The sequence below is a fragment of the Hyperolius riggenbachi genome, chromosome 4 (genome assembly GCF_040937935.1).
Source record: "Hyperolius riggenbachi isolate aHypRig1 chromosome 4, aHypRig1.pri, whole genome shotgun sequence".
Lineage (NCBI taxonomy): Eukaryota > Metazoa > Chordata > Amphibia > Anura > Hyperoliidae > Hyperolius > Hyperolius riggenbachi.
The window spans coordinates 121,632,775-121,653,589 of NC_090649.1; the positions used below are offsets into that span (position 1 = coordinate 121,632,775).

Here is a 20,815-nt window from a genome sequence, read left to right on the forward strand (position 1 = left end):
TTTTTGTTTTTTTTGTTTATTGTGGGGACTGTTTGTGTTTTTGATATGAGAAAATAAAGATGTATGCTTTTAGAGAACTCGGTTGTTCTAATTGGCCCACTAGGGGCTAACCTTCATCCATCTTATTAGCTTTTCATTGGTGCTATATTGGTAATGTACATCTCTATATGTGCATTGCATAGTGGTAGTCCTTAACAAACTGTTTCCTTACTCTAAATACACCCTCTGATACTGCAGCTGTCCTTGGGGAGTTTTGGTGCTTCAGATCAATAGAGTTCTTGGGGCCCCATGTAAAACTTGCAATGGGGCCCCAAGCTCATTATTTACGCCACTGACCTGGGCATAGCTTCCAACCAGGGCTGTGGAGTCGGTACAAAAATCCACCGACTCCGACTCCTCTAATTTGCATATTACAATCTTGTTAATTGAAAGTATGTAGCATGCAATTCGTCTCTTATCTGCCAACGCTTAGGAATTTTAAAAGACAACTGAAGTGAGAAGGAAATGTAGACTGCCATATTTATTCCCTTTAGGCTAAAACTAGTCCTTGGTAAGAGTACTTGTAAAAGGTACAGACCGGAACAAAGAACATCTATCAGGCCCTAGGCAATGTAAGTGTGGGTACATGTAAGAGTGATGTGCAGATACTCTGCAGGGGAATGAGGAGATTCTTCCTTTATTACACATTCTTCATGCACAATCTGAACCAGGTTTATGGGTGATAGACAACACCTCTGTGTTCAATGTGCACAACATTCTCAGTGGATTCCCTGCAGCTCTGTGGGGAGTGCATATGTAGAGTATAGTACTACTGTGTAACAAAGTAAACCTGAGACAGATGAAATTAAAGTTTTATACATACCTGGGGCTTCCTCCAGCCCCCTTCAGGCTAATCAGTTCCTCACTGTCCTCCTCCGACATTTTTATCTTCTGCTATGGGTCCAGGTATTTGAGCCAGTCGGGCGTAGTGCGCATGCATACTACACCTCCGTACTACACCTGCGCAGCACTGTTGTGCAGGTGCAGAATGTTCCTGGCTGTGGGAGCGGCATGTGGCCAGACTGCGCTGACTGGCTGAATTACCAGGACTCATAGCAGAAGATCCAGGTGGCGGAGAAGGACAGCGATGGACTGATTGGCCTGAAGGGGGCTGGAGGAAAGCCCCAGGTATGTATAAAACTTTTCTTTTCATCCTTCTCAGGTACCCTTTAATTCGTAGTCGCCAAACCAAATTTTAACAACATATCACATTTTTGATTTCATGAGCAAAGAAAGTGCATACATTTGCATACATCAGCATCAAGGCAGAATTATTTCCATCTCATTGACTATGTCTATTAGTGACACAGCTACACATTTATTCTTACAGCATAGATGTTATTTAGATGTTATTTAGTACATATACTGTATAAGAGATTCCTGTGTACACATCATATATACTGTACAGTCACATTCAGATATGTATATCTGACTTTAAAAATATGGGGACTGCTTTATTGAAGCAGCACAAGTAACTAATTTTGATTGGTTTATTTCATTTTTGTGGACTAAGCACAGCTATTACTGTATATATAAATTATTTATGATGACTATTATCTGAGAAATAGAACATTTTATCATATTTTCTATTTTAATTACAGTTTAAATTCATTAGGAGTCTGAGTCGGTGCATTTTCTCCCGACTCCGACTACAGGCACCCAAAATTGCCCCGACTCCGACTCCACAGCCCTGCTTCCAACTGTCCCTTTTTTTGGAGGGACAGTCTTTTTTTTATGACACTCTCTAGGAACACATGTGTAGGTTATGACACTCTCTAGGTACACATGTGCAGGCTATGATACTCTCTAGGAACACATGCGTAGGCTACGACACTCTCTAAGAACATATGTGCTGGCTACGACACTCTCTAGGAACACGTGCAGGTTATGACGCTCTCTAGGAACACATGTGTAGGTTATGATACTCTCTAGGAACACGTGTAGGTTATGACACTCTAGGAACACATGTGCAGGCTATGACACTCTCTAGGAACACATGTGCAGGCTATGACACTCTCTAGGAACACATGTGCCGGCTCTGACACTCTCTAGGAACACATGTGCAGGCTCTGACACTCTCTAAGAACACATGTGCTGGCTACGACACTCTCTAAGAACACATGTGCTGGCTACGACACTCTCTAAGAACACATGTGCTGGCTACGACACTCTAGGAACACGTGCAGGTTATGACGCTCTCTAGGAACACATGTGTAGGTTATGATACTCTCTAGGAACACGTGTAGGTTATGACACTCTCTAGGTACACATGTGCAGGCTCTGACACGCTCTAGGAACACATGTACAGGCTATGAATCTCTCTAGTAACACATGTGCAGATTATGACACTCTCTAGGAACACACGTGCAGACTCTGACACTCTCTAGTAACACATGTGCAGGCTCTGACACTCTCTAGGAACACGTGCAGGCTATGACATTCTCTAGTAACACATGTGCAGGCTATGACACTCTCTAGTAACACATGTGCAGGCTATGACACTCTCTAGTAACACATGTGCAGGTTATGACACTCTCTAGGAACACGTGTAGGTTATGACACTCTCTAGGAACACATGTGTAGATTACGATACTCTCTAGGAACACTTGTGCAGGTTATGACACTCTCTAGAAACACTTGTGCAGACTATGACACTCTCTAGGAACACTTGTGCAAGTTATGATACTGTCTAGGAACACTTGTGCAGGTTATGATACTGTCTAGAAACACTTGTGCAGGCTATGATAATCTCTAGGAACACTTGTGCAGGTTATGATACTGTCTAGAAACACTTGTGCAGGCTATGATAATCTCTAGGAACACTTGTGCAGGTTATGATACTGTCTAGAGACACTTGTGCAGGCTCTGACACTCTCTAGGAACAGGTGCAGGCTATGACATTCTCTAGTAACACATGTGCAGGCTCTAGGAACTGATGATACTGTCTAGGAACACTTGTGCAGGTTATGATACTGTCTAGAAACACTTGTGCAGGCTATGATAATCTCTAGGAACACTTGTGCAGGTTATGATACTGTCTAGAGACACTTGTGCAGGCTCTGACACTCTTTAGGAACACGTGCAGGCTATGACACTCTCTAGAAACACATGTGCAGGCTATGACACTCTCTAGGAACACATGTGTAGATTACGATACTCTCTAGGAACACTTGTGCAGGTTATGATACTCTCTAGAAACACTTGTGCAGACTATGACACTCTCTAGGAACACTTGTGCAAGTTATGATACTGTCTAGGAACACTTGTGCAGGTTATGATACTGTCTTGAAACACTTGTGCACTCTATGATAATCTCTAGGAACACTTGTGCAGGTTATGATACTGTCTAGAGACACTTGTGCAGGCTCTGACACTCTCTAGGAACACGTGCAGGCTATGACATTCTCTAGTAACACATGTGCAGGCTATGACACTCTCTAGTAACACGTGCAGGTTATGACACTCTCTAGGAACATGTGCAGGCTATGACACTCTCTAGGAACACGTGTAGATTACGATACTCTCTAGGAACACTTGTGCAGGTTATGATACTGTCTAGGAACACTTGTGCAGACTATTAGGGCTGAGCTCTCGGATTCCGAATTTCGAGTTTGCCATCGGAATTTGGCAGTTCCGAGTAAGCACTCGAAACTCGAAAATTCTGCAATTCCGAGTACCGAATTCGTGTTTACATTGACGTCAATTGTGCTAAATTCCGTGGTGAATTGTGAAGCCCCCTTACATGCTATCATCACCAAATTTGGCATGTATATTAAGCAGATGAGTAGGAACATGGTAAAAAAAAAATTTGTGAAAAGAGCTTATAGTTTTTGAAATAAACGATTTTAAAGTTTCATAGGAAAAATGATTTTTAAACTGTGTAAAATGACACTGCTGCAGAGCAGGTTACTGCATTCCGAGTTCTGTATACATATTGTATACATTTCATGAAAACAGACAGCGTGGGGTCCCCCCTCCCAAGCCTCCTTAACCCCTTGTCCCCCATGCAGGCTGGGATAGCCAGAATGCGGAGCCCCGGCCACGTGGGGCTTCGCACCCTGAGCTATACCAGCCCGCATGGTCCATGGTATGGGGGGGCTCTGGAGGAGAGGGGCGGCCAACCTCCCCCTCTCCCTCAGAGCCCTTGTCCAATCCAAGGACAAGGGGCTCTTCCCCACCTCCGGTGCCCCAGGAGGAGGTGGGGGCCGCCGAAGTCCTGGGGGGTTCATGGTGCCATCCGGGGTTCCCCTTTAACAAGCAGACCCCGGAAGCTGCCCCCTCCCCAGGAGAAATGAGTATAGGGGTACACGGTACCCCTTACCCATTTCAGCAGAGTTAAAAAAAGAAATAAAAACACGACAACGAAAAAAGTCCTTTATTGTTCTAAATTAACCAGGGATACTTACCTTGGGATAATCTCACGCCAGTAACCTCAGGAGTGGTCCCACGCCAGTATCCTCTTAGGACATCTCACCATCCTCCCACACTGACGAACTCCCACCACTGAATGGTCACAGTCAGCCTCTGCATCTGTATAGCAGAGGCTGAGAACACGAAAATTTTGCCTTTAAAACAAGAAATTTCGGCAAACAGTGATGCAATCAAAATGGCCACTGGGAAATCCCTGATCGCTGGAGGCCACACTAGAGTGGCGAAACCAGTGATTTTTCACATAGATGGTGGGTCCAGGTGACCAGAGCAGGAGGTGCCCTAATCCCCTGGACCCACCCATTCATGTGAAATAACGCGTATTCTGACACTCTGAGGTGGCCTCCGGGGAACGGGGATTCCCCAGCAGCCATTTTGTTTATGACACTGTTTGCCGAAAATTCTTGTTTTAGCAAACAATTTTCGTGTTTCTAGTTTATGCAATACAGATTGCAGAGGCTGTCTACAGCCATTCATCCCTATGAGTTCTGCAGGATCGGCAGGTGCGCGGGACCTCCTAAGAGAATAGAGGGGGGCACAGCGCAGGAAGGTGGGAAAGTGGGCACAGAGCGGCGGGGAGGGGGGGAAGCCTCCTCTCCCTCACCTAGGGCCCCCCCTTGCGCACTCCCCCCACCTCCAGAATTTCAGCCAGCCAGCGGAACGGCTTACCGAGAGCGATAGCTCTGTGTGCCGCTGGTCTGGTTTTCTGCACTGACACTGTCCAATCACGCTCTCGCAGTACTTCCTGTGAGAGCGTAATTGGACAATGCAATGCAGGAGACCAGACCAGCAGCGGCACACAGAGCTCTTCTCTCGGTAAGTGATTCCCGCTCGCTGCCGCTGCTGGCTGCAATTTTGGAGGGGGAGCACGGAAGGTTGACCCTAGGTGAGGGAGGGGGGAAGGCTTCCACTCCTCCCCGCCACTCTGTGCCCACTGCCCCTCCTTCCAGCATGGGGGCCCCCACTAACTGGTGACCTGCCTACCTAAACTGGGGACACCTATAGACCTGGGTATATCTATACTGGGGACACCTATATACCTGCCTACCTAAACTTGGAAACTTGGCAGCGAGCGGGAATCACTTACCGAGAGAAGAGCTCTGTGTGCCGCTGCTGGTCTGGTCTCCTGCATTGCATTGTCCAATTACGCTCTCACAGGAAGTACTGCGAGAGCGTGATTGGACAGTGTCAGTGCAGAATACCAGACCAGCGGCACACAGAGCTATCGCTCTCGGTAAGCCGTTCCGCTGGCTGGCTGGAATTCTGGAGGTGGGGGGGGGAGTGCGCAAGGGGGGGCCCTAGGTGAGGGAGGGGAGGCTTCCCCCCCTCCCCGCCGCTCTGTGCCCACTTTCCCACCTTCCTGCGCTGTGCCCCCCTCTATTCTCTTAGGAGATCCCGCGCACCTACCGATCCTGCAGAACTCCTGGGGATGAATGGCTGTAGACAGCCCCTGCAATCTGTATTGCATAAGCTAGAAACACGAAAATTGTTTGCTAAAACAAGAATTTTCGGGCGAACAGTGTCATAAACAAAATGGCTGCTGGGGAATCCCCGTTCCCCGGAGGCCACCTCAGAGTGTCAGAATACGCGTTATTTCACATGAATGGGTGGGTCCAGGGGATTAGGGCACCTCCTGCTCTGGTCACCTGGACCCACCATCTATGTGAAAAATCACTGGTTTCGCCACTCTAGTGTGGCCTCCAGCGATCGGGGATTTCCCAGTGGCCATTTTGATTGCATCACTGTTTGCCGAAATTTCTTGTTTTAAAGGCAAAATTTTCGTGTTCTCAGCCTCTGCTATACAGATGCAGAGGCTGACTGTGACCATTCAGTGGTGGGAGTTCGTCAGTGTGGGAGGGAGGTGGGATGTCATAAGAGGATACTGGCGTGGGACCACTCCTGAGGTTACTGGCGTGAGATTATTGCAAGGTAAGTATCCCTGGTTAATTTAGAACAATAAAGGACTTTTTTCGTTGTCGTGTTTTTATTTCTTTTTTTAACTCTGCTGAAATGGGTAAGGGGTACCGTGTACCCCTATACTCATTTCTCCTGGGGAGGGGGCAGCTTCCGGGCTCCGCTTGTTAAAGGGGAACCCCGGGTGGCACCATGAACCCCCCAGGACGTCGGCGGCCCCCACCTCCTCCTGGGGCACTGGAGGTGGGGAAGAGCCCCTTGTCCATGGATTGGACAAGGGCTCTGGGGGAGAGGGGGAGGTTGGCCGCCCCTCTCCTCCAGAGCCCCCCCATAGCATGGACCATGCGAGCTGGTATAGCTCAGGGTGCGAAGCCCCACGTGGCCGGGACTCCGCATTCTGGCTATCCCAGCCTGCATGGGGGACAAGGGGTTAAGGAGGCTTGGGAGGGGGGACCCCACGCTGTCTGTTTTCATGAAATGTATACAATATGTATACAGAACTCGGAATGCAGTAACCTGCTCTGCAGCAGTGTCATTTTACACAGTTTAAAAAACATTTTTCTTATGAAACTTTGAAATCGATTTGCTCAAAAACTATAAGCTCTTTTCACAAATTTTTTTTTTATCATGTTCCTACTCATCTGCTTAACATACATGCCAAATTTGGTGATGATAGCATGTACGGGGGCTTTACAATTAACCGCAGAAGTTAACACTATTTAATTCAATAGAAATGCACTCGGAACACGAAAATTCGGAACACGAAACTCGGTTTTCGCATGCGGTACACGAAATTTCGACGAAATCGGAATTCAGCTGTTCCGATCAGCCCTACAGACTATGACACTCTATAGGAACACTTGTGCAGGCTATGATACTCTCTAGGAACACTTGTGCAGGCTATGATACTCTCTAGGCAGTGGCGTAGCTAAGGAGCTGAGGGCCCCGATGCAAGTTTTACAATGGGGGCCCCCCAAGCACTTTATACATAACAATTGATACGGTGCACCAAAACCTGCCAATGGCAACTACAGTGTCAGAGGTGCAAGAAGGGGATGGGGAACAGCTAGTGTTGGGCGAACAGTGTTCGCCACTGTTCGGGTTCTGCAGAACATCACCCTGTTCGGGTGATGTTCGGGTTCGGTCGAACACCTGATGGTGTTCGGCCAAACTGTTCGGCCATATGGCCGAACTAAGAGCGCATGGCCGAACGTTACCCGAACGTTCGGCTAGCGCTGTGATTGGCCGAACGGGTCACGTGTAGTGTTGGGCGAACATCTAGATGTTCGGGTTCGGGCCGAACATGGCCGAACTCCGAACATAATGGAAGTCAATGGGGACCCGAACTTTCGTGCTTTGTAAAGCCTCCTTACATGCTACATACCCCAAATTTACAGGGTATGTGCACCTTGGGAGTGGGTACAAGAGGAAAAATTTTTTTAGCAAAAAGAGCTTATAGTTTTTGAGAAAATCGATTTTAAAGTTTCAAAGGGAAAACTGTCTTTTAAATGCGGGAAATGTCTGTTTTCTTTGCACAGGTAACATGCTTTTTGTCGGCATGCAGTCATAAATGTAATACATATAAGAGGTTCCAGGAAAAGGGACCGGTAACGCTAACCCAGCAGCAGCACACGTGATGGAACAAGAGGAGGGTGGCGCAGGAGGAGAAGGCCACGCTTTGAGACACAACAACCCAGGCCTTGCATGAGGACAAGAAGCGTGCGGATAGCAATTTGCATTTTGTCGCCATGCAGTCATAAATGTAATACAGATGAGAGGTTCAATAAACAGGGACCGGAAACGCTAACCCATCACAGATGTTCATTGTTCATGTTACTTGGTTGGGGTCCGGGAGTGTTGCGTAGTCGTTTCCAATCCAGGATTGATTCATTTTAATTTGAGTCAGACGGTCTGCATTTTCTGTGGAGAGGCGGATACGCCGCCGATCTGTGACGATGCCTCCGGCAGCACTGAAACAGCGTTCCGACATAATGCTGGCTGCCGGGCAAGCCAGCACCTCTATTGCGTACATTGCCAGTTTGTGCCAGGTGTCTAGCTTCGATACCCAATAGTTGAAGGGTGCAGATGGATTGTTCAACACAGCTACGCCATCTGACATGTAGTCCTTGACCATCTTCTCCAGGCGATCGGTGTTGGAGGTGGATCTGCACGCTTGCTGTTCTGTGTGCTGCTGCATGGGTGTCAGAAAATTTTCCCACTCCAAGGACACTGCCGATACCATTCCCTTTTGGGCACTAGCTGCGGCTTGTGTTGTTTGCTGCCCTCCTGGTCGTCCTGGGTTTGCGGAAGTCAGTCTGTCGGCGTACAACTGGCTAGAGGAGGGGGAGGATGTCAATCTCCTCTCTAAAGTCTCCACAAGGGCCTGCTGGTATTCTTCCATTTTGACCTGTCTGGCTCTTTCTTCAAGCAGTTTTGGAACATTGTGTTTGTACCGTGGATCCAGAAGGGTATAAACCCAGTAATTGGTGTTGTCCAGAATGCGCACAATGCGTGGGTCGCGTTCAATGCAGTCCTAGGCCGAAGAGGTCATAGCCTAGGGTCACAAAACCTGTTTATTGGGCAATTTCAATGGTGGCGAGTCTGACGTACATAAATCGCAGCAATGGCCGTTAGCAACGTCTGAATCTCACGAAATGTCTCATGCAGGTAGAAGACATATTGTTAGACTTGGGCTCCAAAGATGGGTTCCCTACATCTCTGCAAACCAGAGTTACAGGGCTCCAAATTTGGTAAAATCCCCCATAGGCTTTCATTGGGCCTCCTATTTACAGTTCCAAAATCTCACATCTTTTCAAAGGGCAATTACTCAGCAGTGGCAAATTTTCTAGCATTGTAGGGACCCTTAGGGGGAACATGACTGGTGAGTTTCGGGCCCCTAGGCCGAAGAGGTCATAGCCTAGGGTCACAAAAACCTGTTTATTGGGGCTATTTCAATGGTAGTGATGGTGACGTACATAAATCGCAGCAATGGCCGTTAGCAAAGTCTGAATCTCACGAAATGTCTCATGCAGGTAGAAGACATATTGTTAGACTTGGATTCCAAAGATGGGGTCCCTACATCTCTGCAAACCAGAGTTACAGGGGTCCAAAATTGGTAAAATCCCCCATAGGATTTCATTGGCTCCCTATTTCACTTTCCAAAATCTCACATCTTTTCAAAGGGCAATGGCTCAGCAGTACCAAATTTTCTAGCATTGTAGGGACCCTTAGGGGGAACATGACTGGTGAGTTTCGGGCCCCTAGGCCGAAGAGGTCATAGCCTAGGGTCACAAAAACCTGTTTATTGGGGCTATTTCAATGGTAGTGATGGTGACGTACATAAATCGCAGCAATGGCCGTTAGCAAAGTCTGAATCTCACGAAATGTCTCATGCAGGTAGAAGACATATTGTTAGACTTGGATTCCAAAGATGGGGTCCCTACATCTCTGCAAACCAGAGTTACAGGGGTCCAAAATTGGTAAAATCCCCCATAGGATTTCATTGGCTCCCTATTTCACTTTCCAAAATCTCACATCTTTTCAAAGGGCAATGGCTCAGCAGTACCAAATTTTCTAGCATTGTAGGGACCCTTAGGGGGAACATGACTGGTGAGTTTCGGGCCCCTAGGCCGAAGAGGTCATAGCCTAGGGTCACAAAAACCTGTTTATTGGGGCTATTTCAATGGTAGTGATGGTGGCGTACATAAATCTCAGCCATGGCCGTTAGCAACGTCTGAATCTCACGAAATGTCTCATGCAGGTAGAAGACATATTGTTAGACTTAGATTCCAAAGATGGGGTCCCTACATCTCTGCAAACCAGAGTTACAGGGGTCCAAAATTGGTAAAATCCCCCTTAGGCTTTCATTGGGCCTCCTATTTACCGTTCCAAAATCTCACACCATTTCAAAGGGCAATGGCTCAGCAGTGGCAAAACTCACCAGTCATGTTCCCCCTAAGGGTCCCTACAATGCTAGAAAATTTGGTACTGCTGAGCCATTGCCCTTTGAAAAGATGTGAGATTTTGGAAAGTGAAATAGGGAGCCAATGAAATCCTATGGGGGATTTTACCAATTTTGGACCCCTGTAACTCTGGTTTGCAGAGATGTAGGGACCCCATCTTTGGAATCCAAGTCTAACAATATGTCTTCTACCTGCATGAGACATTTCGTGAGATTCAGACTTTGCTAACGGCCATTGCTGCGATTTATGTACGTCACCATCACTACCATTGAAATAGCCCCAATAAACAGGTTTTTGTGACCCTAGGCTATGACCTCTTCGGCCTAGGGGCCCGAAACTCACCAGTCATGTTCCCCCTAAGGGTCCCTACAATGCTAGAAAATTTGGTACTGCTGAGCCATTGCACTTTGAAAAGATGTGAGATTTTGGAAAGTGAAATAGGGAGCCAATGAAATCCTATGGGGGATTTTACCAATTTTGGACCCCTGTAACTCTGGTTTGCAGAGATGTAGGGACCCCATCTTTGGAATCCAAGTCTAACAATATGTCTTCTACCTGCATGAGACATTTCGTGAGATTCAGACTTTGCTAACGGCCATTGCTGCGATTTATGTACGTCACCATCACTACCATTGAAATAGCCCCAATAAACAGGTTTTTGTGACCCTAGGCTATGACCTCTTCGGCCTAGGGGCCCGAAACTCACCAGTCATGTTCCCCCTAAGGGTCCCTACAATGCTAGAAAATTTGGTACTGCTGAGCCATTGCCCTTTGAAAAGATGTGAGATTTTGGAAAGTGAAATAGGGAGCCAATGAAATCCTATGGGGGATTTTACCAATTTTGGACCCCTGTAACTCTGGTTTGCAGAGATGTAGGGACCCCATCTTTGGAATCCAAGTCTAACAATATGTCTTCTACCTGCATGAGACATTTCGTGAGATTCAGACTTTGCTAACGGCCATTGCTGCGATTTATGTACGTCACCATCACTACCATTGAAATAGCCCCAATAAACAGGTTTTTGTGACCCTAGGCTATGACCTCTTCGGCCTAGGGGCCCGAAACTCACCAGTCATGTTCCCCCTAAGGGTCCCTACAATGCTAGAAAATTTGCCACTGCTGAGTAATTGCCCTTTGAAAAGATGTGAGATTTTGGAACTGTAAATAGGAGGCCCAATGAAAGCCTATGGGGGATTTTACCAAATTTGGAGCCCTGTAACTCTGGTTTGCAGAGATGTAGGGAACCCATCTTTGGAGCCCAAGTCTAACAATATGTCTTCTACCTGCATGAGACATTTCGTGAGATTCAGACGTTGCTAACGGCCATTGCTGCGATTTATGTACGTCAGACTCGCCACCATTGAAATTGCCCAATAAACAGGTTTTGTGACCCTAGGCTATGACCTCTTCGGCCTAGGACTGCATTGAACGCGACCCACGCATTGTGCGCATTCTGGACAACACCAATTACTGGGTTAATACCCTTCTGGATCCACGGTACAAACACAATGTTCCAAAACTGCTTGAAGAAAGAGCCAGACAGGTCAAAATGGAAGAATACCAGCAGGCCCTTGTGGAGACTTTAGAGAGGAGATTGACATCCTCCCCCTCCTCTAGCCAGTTGTACGCCGACAGACTGACTTCCGCAAACCCAGGACGACCAGGAGGGCAGCAAACAACACAAGCCGCAGCTAGTGCCCAAAAGGGAATGGTATCGGCAGTGTCCTTGGAGTGGGAAAATTTTCTGACACCCATGCAGCAGCACACAGAACAGCAAGCGTGCAGATCCACCTCCAACACCGATCGCCTGGAGAAGATGGTCAAGGACTACATGTCAGATGGCGTAGCTGTGTTGAACAATCCATCTGCACCCTTCAACTATTGGGTATCGAAGCTAGACACCTGGCACAAACTGGCAATGTACGCAATAGAGGTGCTGGCTTGCCCGGCAGCCAGCGTTATGTCGGAACGCTGTTTCAGTGCTGCCGGAGGCATCGTCACAGATCGGCGGCGTATCCGCCTCTCCACAGAAAATGCAGACCGTCTGACTCAAATTAAAATGAATCAATCCTGGATTGGAAACGACTACGCAACACTCCCGGACCCCAACCAAGTAACATGAACAATGAACATCTGTGATGGGTTAGCGTTTCCGGTCCCTGTTTATTGAACCTCTCATCTGTATTACATTTATGACTGCATGGCGACAAAATGCAAATTGCTATCCGCACGCTTCTTGTCCTCATGCAAGGCCTGGGTTGTTGTGTCTCAAAGCGTGGCCTTCTCCTCCTGCGCCACCCTCCTCTTGTTCCATCACGTGTGCTGCTGCTGGGTTAGCGTTACCGGTCCCTTTTCCTGGAACCTCTTATATGTATTACATTTATGACTGCATGCCGACAAAAAGCATGTTACCTGTGCAAAGAAAACAGACATTTCCCGCATTTAAAAGACAGTTTTCCCTTTGAAACTTTAAAATCGATTTTCTCAAAAACTATAAGCTCTTTTTGCTAAAAAAATTTTTCCTCTTGTACCCACTCCCAAGGTGCACATACCCTGTAAATTTGGGGTATGTAGCATGTAAGGAGGCTTTACAAAGCACAAAAGTTCGGGTCCCCATTGACTTCCATTATGTTCGGAGTTCGGGTCGAACACCCGAACATCGCGGCCATGTTCGGCCTGTTCGGCCCGAACCCGAACATCTAGATGTTCGCCCAACACTAGGAACAGCAAGTTAATGATTACCACTATTCAAAGTATCTATAGAAGTGATTATTATGAGCACAGGACCAATAGAGAGCTAATACTGCAGTTGAAGGAAGGCCTCTCGGGGCCCCTCTGGCCCAAAGGGCCCCGATGCGGACGCAACCTCTGCACCCCCTATTGCTACGCCCCTGTCTCTAGGAACACTTGTGCAGGTTATGATATTGTCTAGGAACACTTGTGCAGGTTATGATACTGTCTAGGAACACTTGTGCAGACTATGACACTCTCTAGTAACACATGTACAGGCTATGATACTCTCTAGGAACACTTGTGCAGACTATGACACTCTCTAGTAACACTTGTGCAGGTTATGATACTCTCTAGTAACACATGTACAGGCTATGACACTCTCTAGGAACACCAGTGCAGGCTCCATCACTCAGGCTCTGAGATTCTTAGGGCCCTTTTCCATTTGCAAAGAAATGCAAGTGCAGCTACCTCGCCGCATCATATCACTTCCACTTGCAATCGTGTCACTTCCGCATCTCCTGATGCGGAAATGACTGGAGGAGACGGGGCACGGATGCGACAATCTGCAGCATGCTGCAGATTCTCAGATTGCTACGTACCGCTCCGCATAACCAGTACGCAATGGAAACTGTTTGTAACCAATCGCGGTGCGATGCGACTATGTAGCCGCACTGCACCGTGTATAGTGGAAACAGGCCCTTACTCTCCAGGAATAAGCATGCAGGCTCTGCGACTCTCACTATTATTTTTGGCCCATTATTTTGGCGTGATTATTAGTTTTGGAGATAGGGAAATTTGTGCATGTGTATTCAGTACAAAAAAGTACAGCAAAGTCCCGGTTATCCAGAACCAGAAGTCTCAACTAACCGGCATGCCTGATGGATAACGGGCACTATAGTTTTGGGCAGGTTTGGAGGCATTTCAAATACTTACTCAGCCTCCAGTGATGTCTAGCAGCCTTTCTGCAGCTCCTAGCGCTAGCGGCTTTCCGGTGCTGTGCATGGAAGTCAGCGGGTCAGGTGACAGGCCAACTTCCGTGCACGGCGGATGCGGGAAAGCAGTTAGGAGCTCGCTAGGAGCAGCAGAAAGGCTACTAGACATCGCTGGAGGCTGGGTAAGTATTTAGAGGGGAAGGTCTGTGCTTTTTTAGCCATTTGCACAAGCAACCGGCAAGCACATGTATCCAGCATCAGGCGATCCTTGCCAGTGGCGGATATTGGGGTCATACTGCTGTATGCTGTTGCACTTAAAAAGTTCAGGGTGTTGATTAAGATCTACTTCTTCCTGTGGAGGGTGTGTGACACTGTATAGTAAAGAAGTGGCTCTTACTTGTGGACATCAATATATACACAATAGTTTAGGCATATGTCTCCAGTGGTTACAGATGATAGGCTAGGCCCAGGTATAGATAACTGCACCCATTATTTAACCACCCCCACAATTCTCTATAGCCCACAGTTCTGGTGGCACGCCTCTCCTTATGCCTGCCTTATAGTTATTCACCTAAACTTCAGATCATACTTTTGTAATCATTCATTCAGAAATGCGGAATACTGCTAGGGGAGTCCCAGACATTGTTTTATACCGGTCAGGGCCGGGTTTACCATAAGGCACTGTAGGCACGTGCCTACAGGCGCCTGATGTAGGAAAGGCTCCCCTCCCCTATTGCCCCCCACCCTCTTTCCCTATGCAGAGTCCAGAGTGTAAATGAGAGGTTCAACAGTACATGAAAGTCAGTCTGTGCACAGCTTCCTGTGAACGCTTTTATTTTCCAAAAAATTTTCACCGTTGAGGCAAGAAAACATGTCACATTTCTTGGAACATACATGCAGTAGATCGTTCTGACCTGTGTGGAGGGCAGATGCGGGAGTGTGACCAGGGGATGAAAGGACGGCACAACAGCCGTTTCGCGCCGGTGTGGCGCTTGCTCGCGTGCGCTTGTCCCATGGCTGAGTGCCAGGCAAATCAGTCTCTTTTGTGTACAGTAAAGGAGAGGTTACTCACCCTGCTCTTAGCATTGCACTGACAAGATCTCCCTTCAGTCAGAGGCACCTCAAGCTACTTAATACTGGCGGTACCTCTGGCTACATAATACTTGGAGGCATCACTAGCTACTTAATATTGAGGGTACTTCTGGCTACCTAATACTAAGGGGCACCTGTAGCTACCCATGACGGCCCGGGTGAGGGAAGTAAGAGAGAAGTGACAGCTGGGCCAGCCAGCACACTTGTGGTGCAGTTCGGAGGGGGTTTGTAGATTCATGGAGGGTGAAGTCTAGGGTGCCAGGACAGCTGTGCATATAGGCTCCTTTGAGGTAAATCTGGGCCTGATATCTGTACATTACACCATGAAGATATTCTACACAGGGCCTGCTCTTCTTCCAAGAACAACAGCTCAGCAACATTATGTTATTTTATACATTACCAGCTGGGTTTAGAAATACTAGATTGATTCAATAAGTCAAAGCACATTTACCTTTTGAAAAGTTTGAGAGACCTGGGAGAGCTGTGCAATGTCCTCTAGGTCCAGAAAAGTCAGGATATACAACATCATTGACTCAGGAAGGCGCTCCAAGAAATCGTACTGACCTCGGCACAGGTTAATGACGTAATTCAATACCTTCTGGCCAAACACTATGCCAACCTGAGCTGCAGAGAGAAATCAGTGTTACTGCATCAGCTAAAGAGCCTCAGTATTAAATAGACAGAAGAAAGTTCACGCTATTACAGGCTAAGCACAGGCACGCTGTCCAGTTCATAATACAAGCTTATTTCATCACACATCTTTTCTGTTTCACCTGTAAACAATCAGCTAATTATCAAGTATTAGACAAATTAAACTCACTGAGGAAGCAGATATTTGACTTACTGCTATAACTTGTAAGGATTTTCATTATTTAACTGCTTTTATTTTTACTATCATTGCATTGCCAGTGTTATGCTGGGCACACACGGTAAGATTTTCCATGCGATAGATGGGTCCGATTGATAAAATCCCTCATGTCCGATATTGCTCCAGATCGATTCTGCGCTTGATTTCTCATAGAAGTGAATGGAAAAAGATAAGAAAAACGAGCGAAGATAAGAGAATCGAGGGCAGAATCGAGCAGAAGAAACGATCGGGTCGGAAAATTGCATGAAAATGGGTAAATTGTGTACCCAGCATTAAAGAACTAGAGCTTTTATCTATGCCAATGAGCCAGTGGAACAGCAAGTGAAATACAACCTGATGTGCTGAAAAGTAAACAGAAGGCAAAACACTTTTATATTGCTGAGGAAACACTGCTGGTAACATTATAGTGCTTAAAGGACAAAAAGGACATAAAAACAGGATCTACTTACCTGGAGCTTCCTCCAGCCCCAGGCAGCCTATCTATTCCACAGGCTCATTAGCATAGATAAAAGCTCTAGTTATTTAACACTTGCAATGCAGGAAAACAGAAAGGGACTTCAAACAATTTTTAGTAGGATTAGTAACGTGGCAAAATGGATTGCTGAATGGAAATGGATGGCAAAATATATGAAGTGGTACAAATTACAAAAATCTGAGCTTCACTTTAAACAACTGAATAATGCATGCCCCCTCAACACAGCATGAGAGACCAGACAGGTGTACCTCTTCCGCGAGGAGACTTGCTTCAGGTTAGATACATACCTATGTGAAGTGAAGGCTCAGGAGGATGTAGAGTAGAGCCTTCCCAGTCCTCGCTCCATGCCCTTATTCCACTGCTGTCTCCCATTGGATTTATGTGCCTATGGTACTCCTTGGCAGGATTCTGAAGCACTTCCATCCATGAGTGCTTCCAAAGGCAGGGCGCCTCCGTAGTGTGCATGCCTGAGCCCGGACTCACATGTGCGCATTCCGGATCCACGCGACTTTAGGAGGAACTCTGGGGCACGAGTACTTCCGAAACCCTGCACGAGGAGTACCAAAGAGGTATTCAACCTGCAGGTCAAATAACCTCAACGGGGGTCATTGGTGGAACAACTGGATGGAGCGAAGACAGAGAAGACTCTATGGGATCGAGAGCCTTCTCTCTACTTTGGTAAGTATCTTTTTTCTACCCCGCTTCAGGTTCACTTTAAGAACCTTCGAAAATAGACCATGAAATGTAAATGTATTTAAACCAACAATCACATTAACATGACTAGTCTGTTATGCTGCATTCCTACAAAACCACTACCTTGAACTTCTCGGCTGTACAATATCATATGGACCTGTTATTTGGACTGTTTTGTAATCAGAACTTGCAGTGGAACTCACCTGGACTACCTGAGGATTCACATTCTGAAGTTATGTCAAATATGAATTTTTGGATTCAGCTTCTTGCTCAAGAGCTCATTTCTAGGTCTCCTTGGCTTTGTAATTAATTACCTGATAAGATTGGGACAAAAGGAGGTGACCACATTCACTTTCTTTTCTGGGGAAAAGGTGGAGATGAGGTCATGCATCCCTACTGAAAGCGGATCCGAGATGAAAAACTAACTCTAACAATTGTCTATATATGTTATCTAAAGTGTAGATAGTTTACACAGCATATCTAGCTGCAAAAGTTTCAAAAGTTAATGATTATTTATTCCTGTGATACAATGAGGGCAGCCATGTTCTGTTTGTCACATTATCACAGGCTAAGGGCTGGAGATGCTATCAGCTTGCCTGTGTGTAAATTCAGTCCCCTTTCCTCTTCCCTCCTCCCGTCTGCCTCTGAAATCAATGGCAAGTAACACTTCCACCTCCCCCTGTTTAGACTGAGCTCCTATAAGCTCTTGCTACTGTCTGAAAATGCCATGGCACTCTGAAAAGCTGTGGGCGAGGCTTGTTTCGTTTATAGGGAATTAGAGTATTAAAACAAAAGTATTTGGCTTGAGGAATGCCCTATAAACTATATAAAAGGAACACAGTTATGCAATGAGTAAAAGTTTATCTCGGGAAATGTACAGCCCTCAGTGTCCCCAAATTTGGACAGCACTGGGCTAAGGTATAGCCATGCATGAATGCTGACACGAAGCACCTCCCACTGAAATCCCTAGAGCATTGACATAGTCAGTGCTACTGCCATATGCTGGCACTGAAATCTACAAAGTGAAGCAACCCAATTGTGAGGAAATCAGGGTTACTTTATTGAAAGGGTTATGGTAGTATAGAAGGTTACCATCAGCATTTCTGTAGGCTGAGGCTCTGGCTCCAGATTATTTTATCCCCTGGGGAGCATACAGGAAGGTGGACTCAAGGAATAGAGTTGGAGCGGGGGAGGAGTCAAAACCATATTTACCAATACCATGAGGCTCCCCAGCTGAGTTCTGCACATAAAAGTCATGTCCTGTCCATATCAGCAGCTACTCCTTACCCAATACCAGCACCTTCAACTGTATCCATAGCACACATCCATGGTCATGATGTTCAGTCCTGCATGTCACATTATTTAACAACCATGAAAATGTTTGTTTCCTCGCCGTCAATACAAGTATTCACTCCTGATCAATGGACAGCCCCATCACTTTATTCAGCAGTTAGGAGCAAATATTGGATGGTGTGCACAGGCCCAACGGGTTAAATTCGAAGCCTGATTCCACAGGGTTAATGGAGTGTGCCCTTTTACATATTTCCTATGGGGTGCTGTAACTTGTAGTTATACCATTGTTGTGATGTGCGATTTCAAGTACACAGGGCTGCATTAACTTGCCTTTCACTAAGATGAAGCAGAAAAAATATACAAGTCTGGACAGGTAATGTAACAGGACTGGACAAGTCCAAACTTGCTCAAAGCAATTTTGGACCTTAATCCTGGACTCACATATTTCAGTTATATTTCAGAATATGTTAACTAGATATATAAAAGGTGCAGCTGAGTTAAGTGCTTTCCCAAAAAGTACATAGAATGTAATTGTGCGTGTTTCAAATAAGTAGACACACAAATCTGTGCAATATTCGGTCTAGTACGCCCTTTTCTGTATTCTTCTCTCCATCTTTCAAGTGTCTGCATACAGTACATTATTTTCCACTTAGGCCTCATTCACATTAGGCAACATAGATGGCCATGCATTTGGAAAGCAAGTGCAGTCGATTGCATGTCATCTGCTTGCCATGTGTTACGCTGCTGATCCCCTTCATTACAGTGAATGGAATGAGCGCTGCGCTTTGACAAAATGCAAGCAGCAGTACGATAGCGCATCCCACTGCTGCACAGTGCATATAGTCTAAATGTCAGAAGCAGGGGTGTAGCTAGGTAAGACAGCGCCCATAGAAAATACTAAGATTGCCCCTCCCACACACACCAATCAGCAGCATCCTCTCTAACCTTTTTGGACAGGGTAACCCCTTCATGCATTCAGGACACATGTGCACACACAAATACCAGAATGTAACAGTCACTATGAAATACATGAGGCTATCCTTCTGATCCTCTGCCTCTAATACTTTCAGGCAGGGAACATACTTGACTGTTTTCATACGCGTTTTCTGAACTGAAGCACTCATGTTAATCAAAGGGCTAGTTCACATTTAAAGAGAATCTGTATTGTTAAAATTGCACAAAAGTAAACATATCAGTGCGTTAGGGGACATCTCCTATTACCCTCTGTCACAATTTCGCCGCTCCTCGCTGCATTAAAAGTGGTTAAAAACAGTTTTAAAAAGTTTGTTTATAAACAAACAAAATGGCCACCAAAACAGGAAGTAGGTTGATGTACAGTATGTCCACACATAGAAAATACATTCATACACAAGCAGGCTGTATACACCCTTCCTTTTGAATCTCAAGAGATCATTTGTGTGTTTCTTTCCCCCTGCAGCTATCTTCCACTGAAGTGTCAGGCTGTTTCTTCCTGCAGAGTGCAGACAGCTCTGCCTGTATGTAATTCCTATTTGTATGTGAAAGCCCAGCCAGCTCAGAGGAGGATTTATCCAGCTTGTAAAAGTTAATAGAGCAGAGAGAACCTGCCATAATCTAAATAACACACAGGCAGTGTGCAGAGAGAGGCGTGAAGGGGGAAAATGCATCACAGAACCACAACACTGAAGAACTTGGCAGCCTTCCAGACACAGGCCGACAAGTCTGACAAGAGAGAGATAAGTTGATTTATTACAGAGACTGTGATAGTACAAAGTGCTGCAGTAAGCCAGAACACATTAGAATAGCTTTTGGAACTTGTAGGATGATAAAAAAAACAGGATGCAATTTTTGTTACGGAGTCTCTTTAATGTGTTTTTCTTGCACAGAAAAAAACGGACTTTCTGCATGATGATTCTGCACATTTTGTCCGTTTTCTGTTTCAATTACATTAGCTGTTGTGAAAAAAACGCACGTTTTTCTGCATAGAAACACACTTGGTGTGCAGAAAATGTACGCAGAAAAAGGTGAGCTGAAAACTGAAAGACAAGTGTGATTCCTGCCTTAGCCATAGACCCTGAACAAGCATGCAGATCAAATGTCTATGACACATCTGACAAGGTTAGCTGCATGCTTGTTCCAGGTGTGTGATTTAGACCCTAGTGAACGGAAAGATCAGCACGATTTCCATGCAACTGGTATTGTTTAAAAGGAAAAAAATATGGCAGCCACCACTCTCATATGAATGAAAGCAATGAAACATTTGCAGCAATGATTATAACATAATAAAAGCCTGACCACCTATTAAATATCAGTAGATATATACTGAGCTAGAAATATAATGCATTTTAACTATTGAGGTACACTGTACAAAAGAGAAGTTGTTAAAACTGGCCACAGATATTCCAG

General features: G+C 46.0%; 1 protein-coding gene across 3 annotated transcripts in view; it reads right to left on the reverse strand.

Annotated features, from left to right (window-relative positions):
• Nucleotides 1-20,815, reverse strand: part of FBXO36 (F-box protein 36) — a 90,499-nt gene that overhangs the window by 12,076 nt on the left and 57,608 nt on the right. For all 3 annotated transcript variants that reach the window (XM_068280503.1, XM_068280501.1, XM_068280502.1), the window contains exon 3: nt 15,553-15,725. In XM_068280503.1, the coding sequence (XP_068136604.1) occupies nt 15,553-15,725 (173 nt within the window). The remainder of the gene's footprint in view (nt 1-15,552; nt 15,726-20,815) is intronic.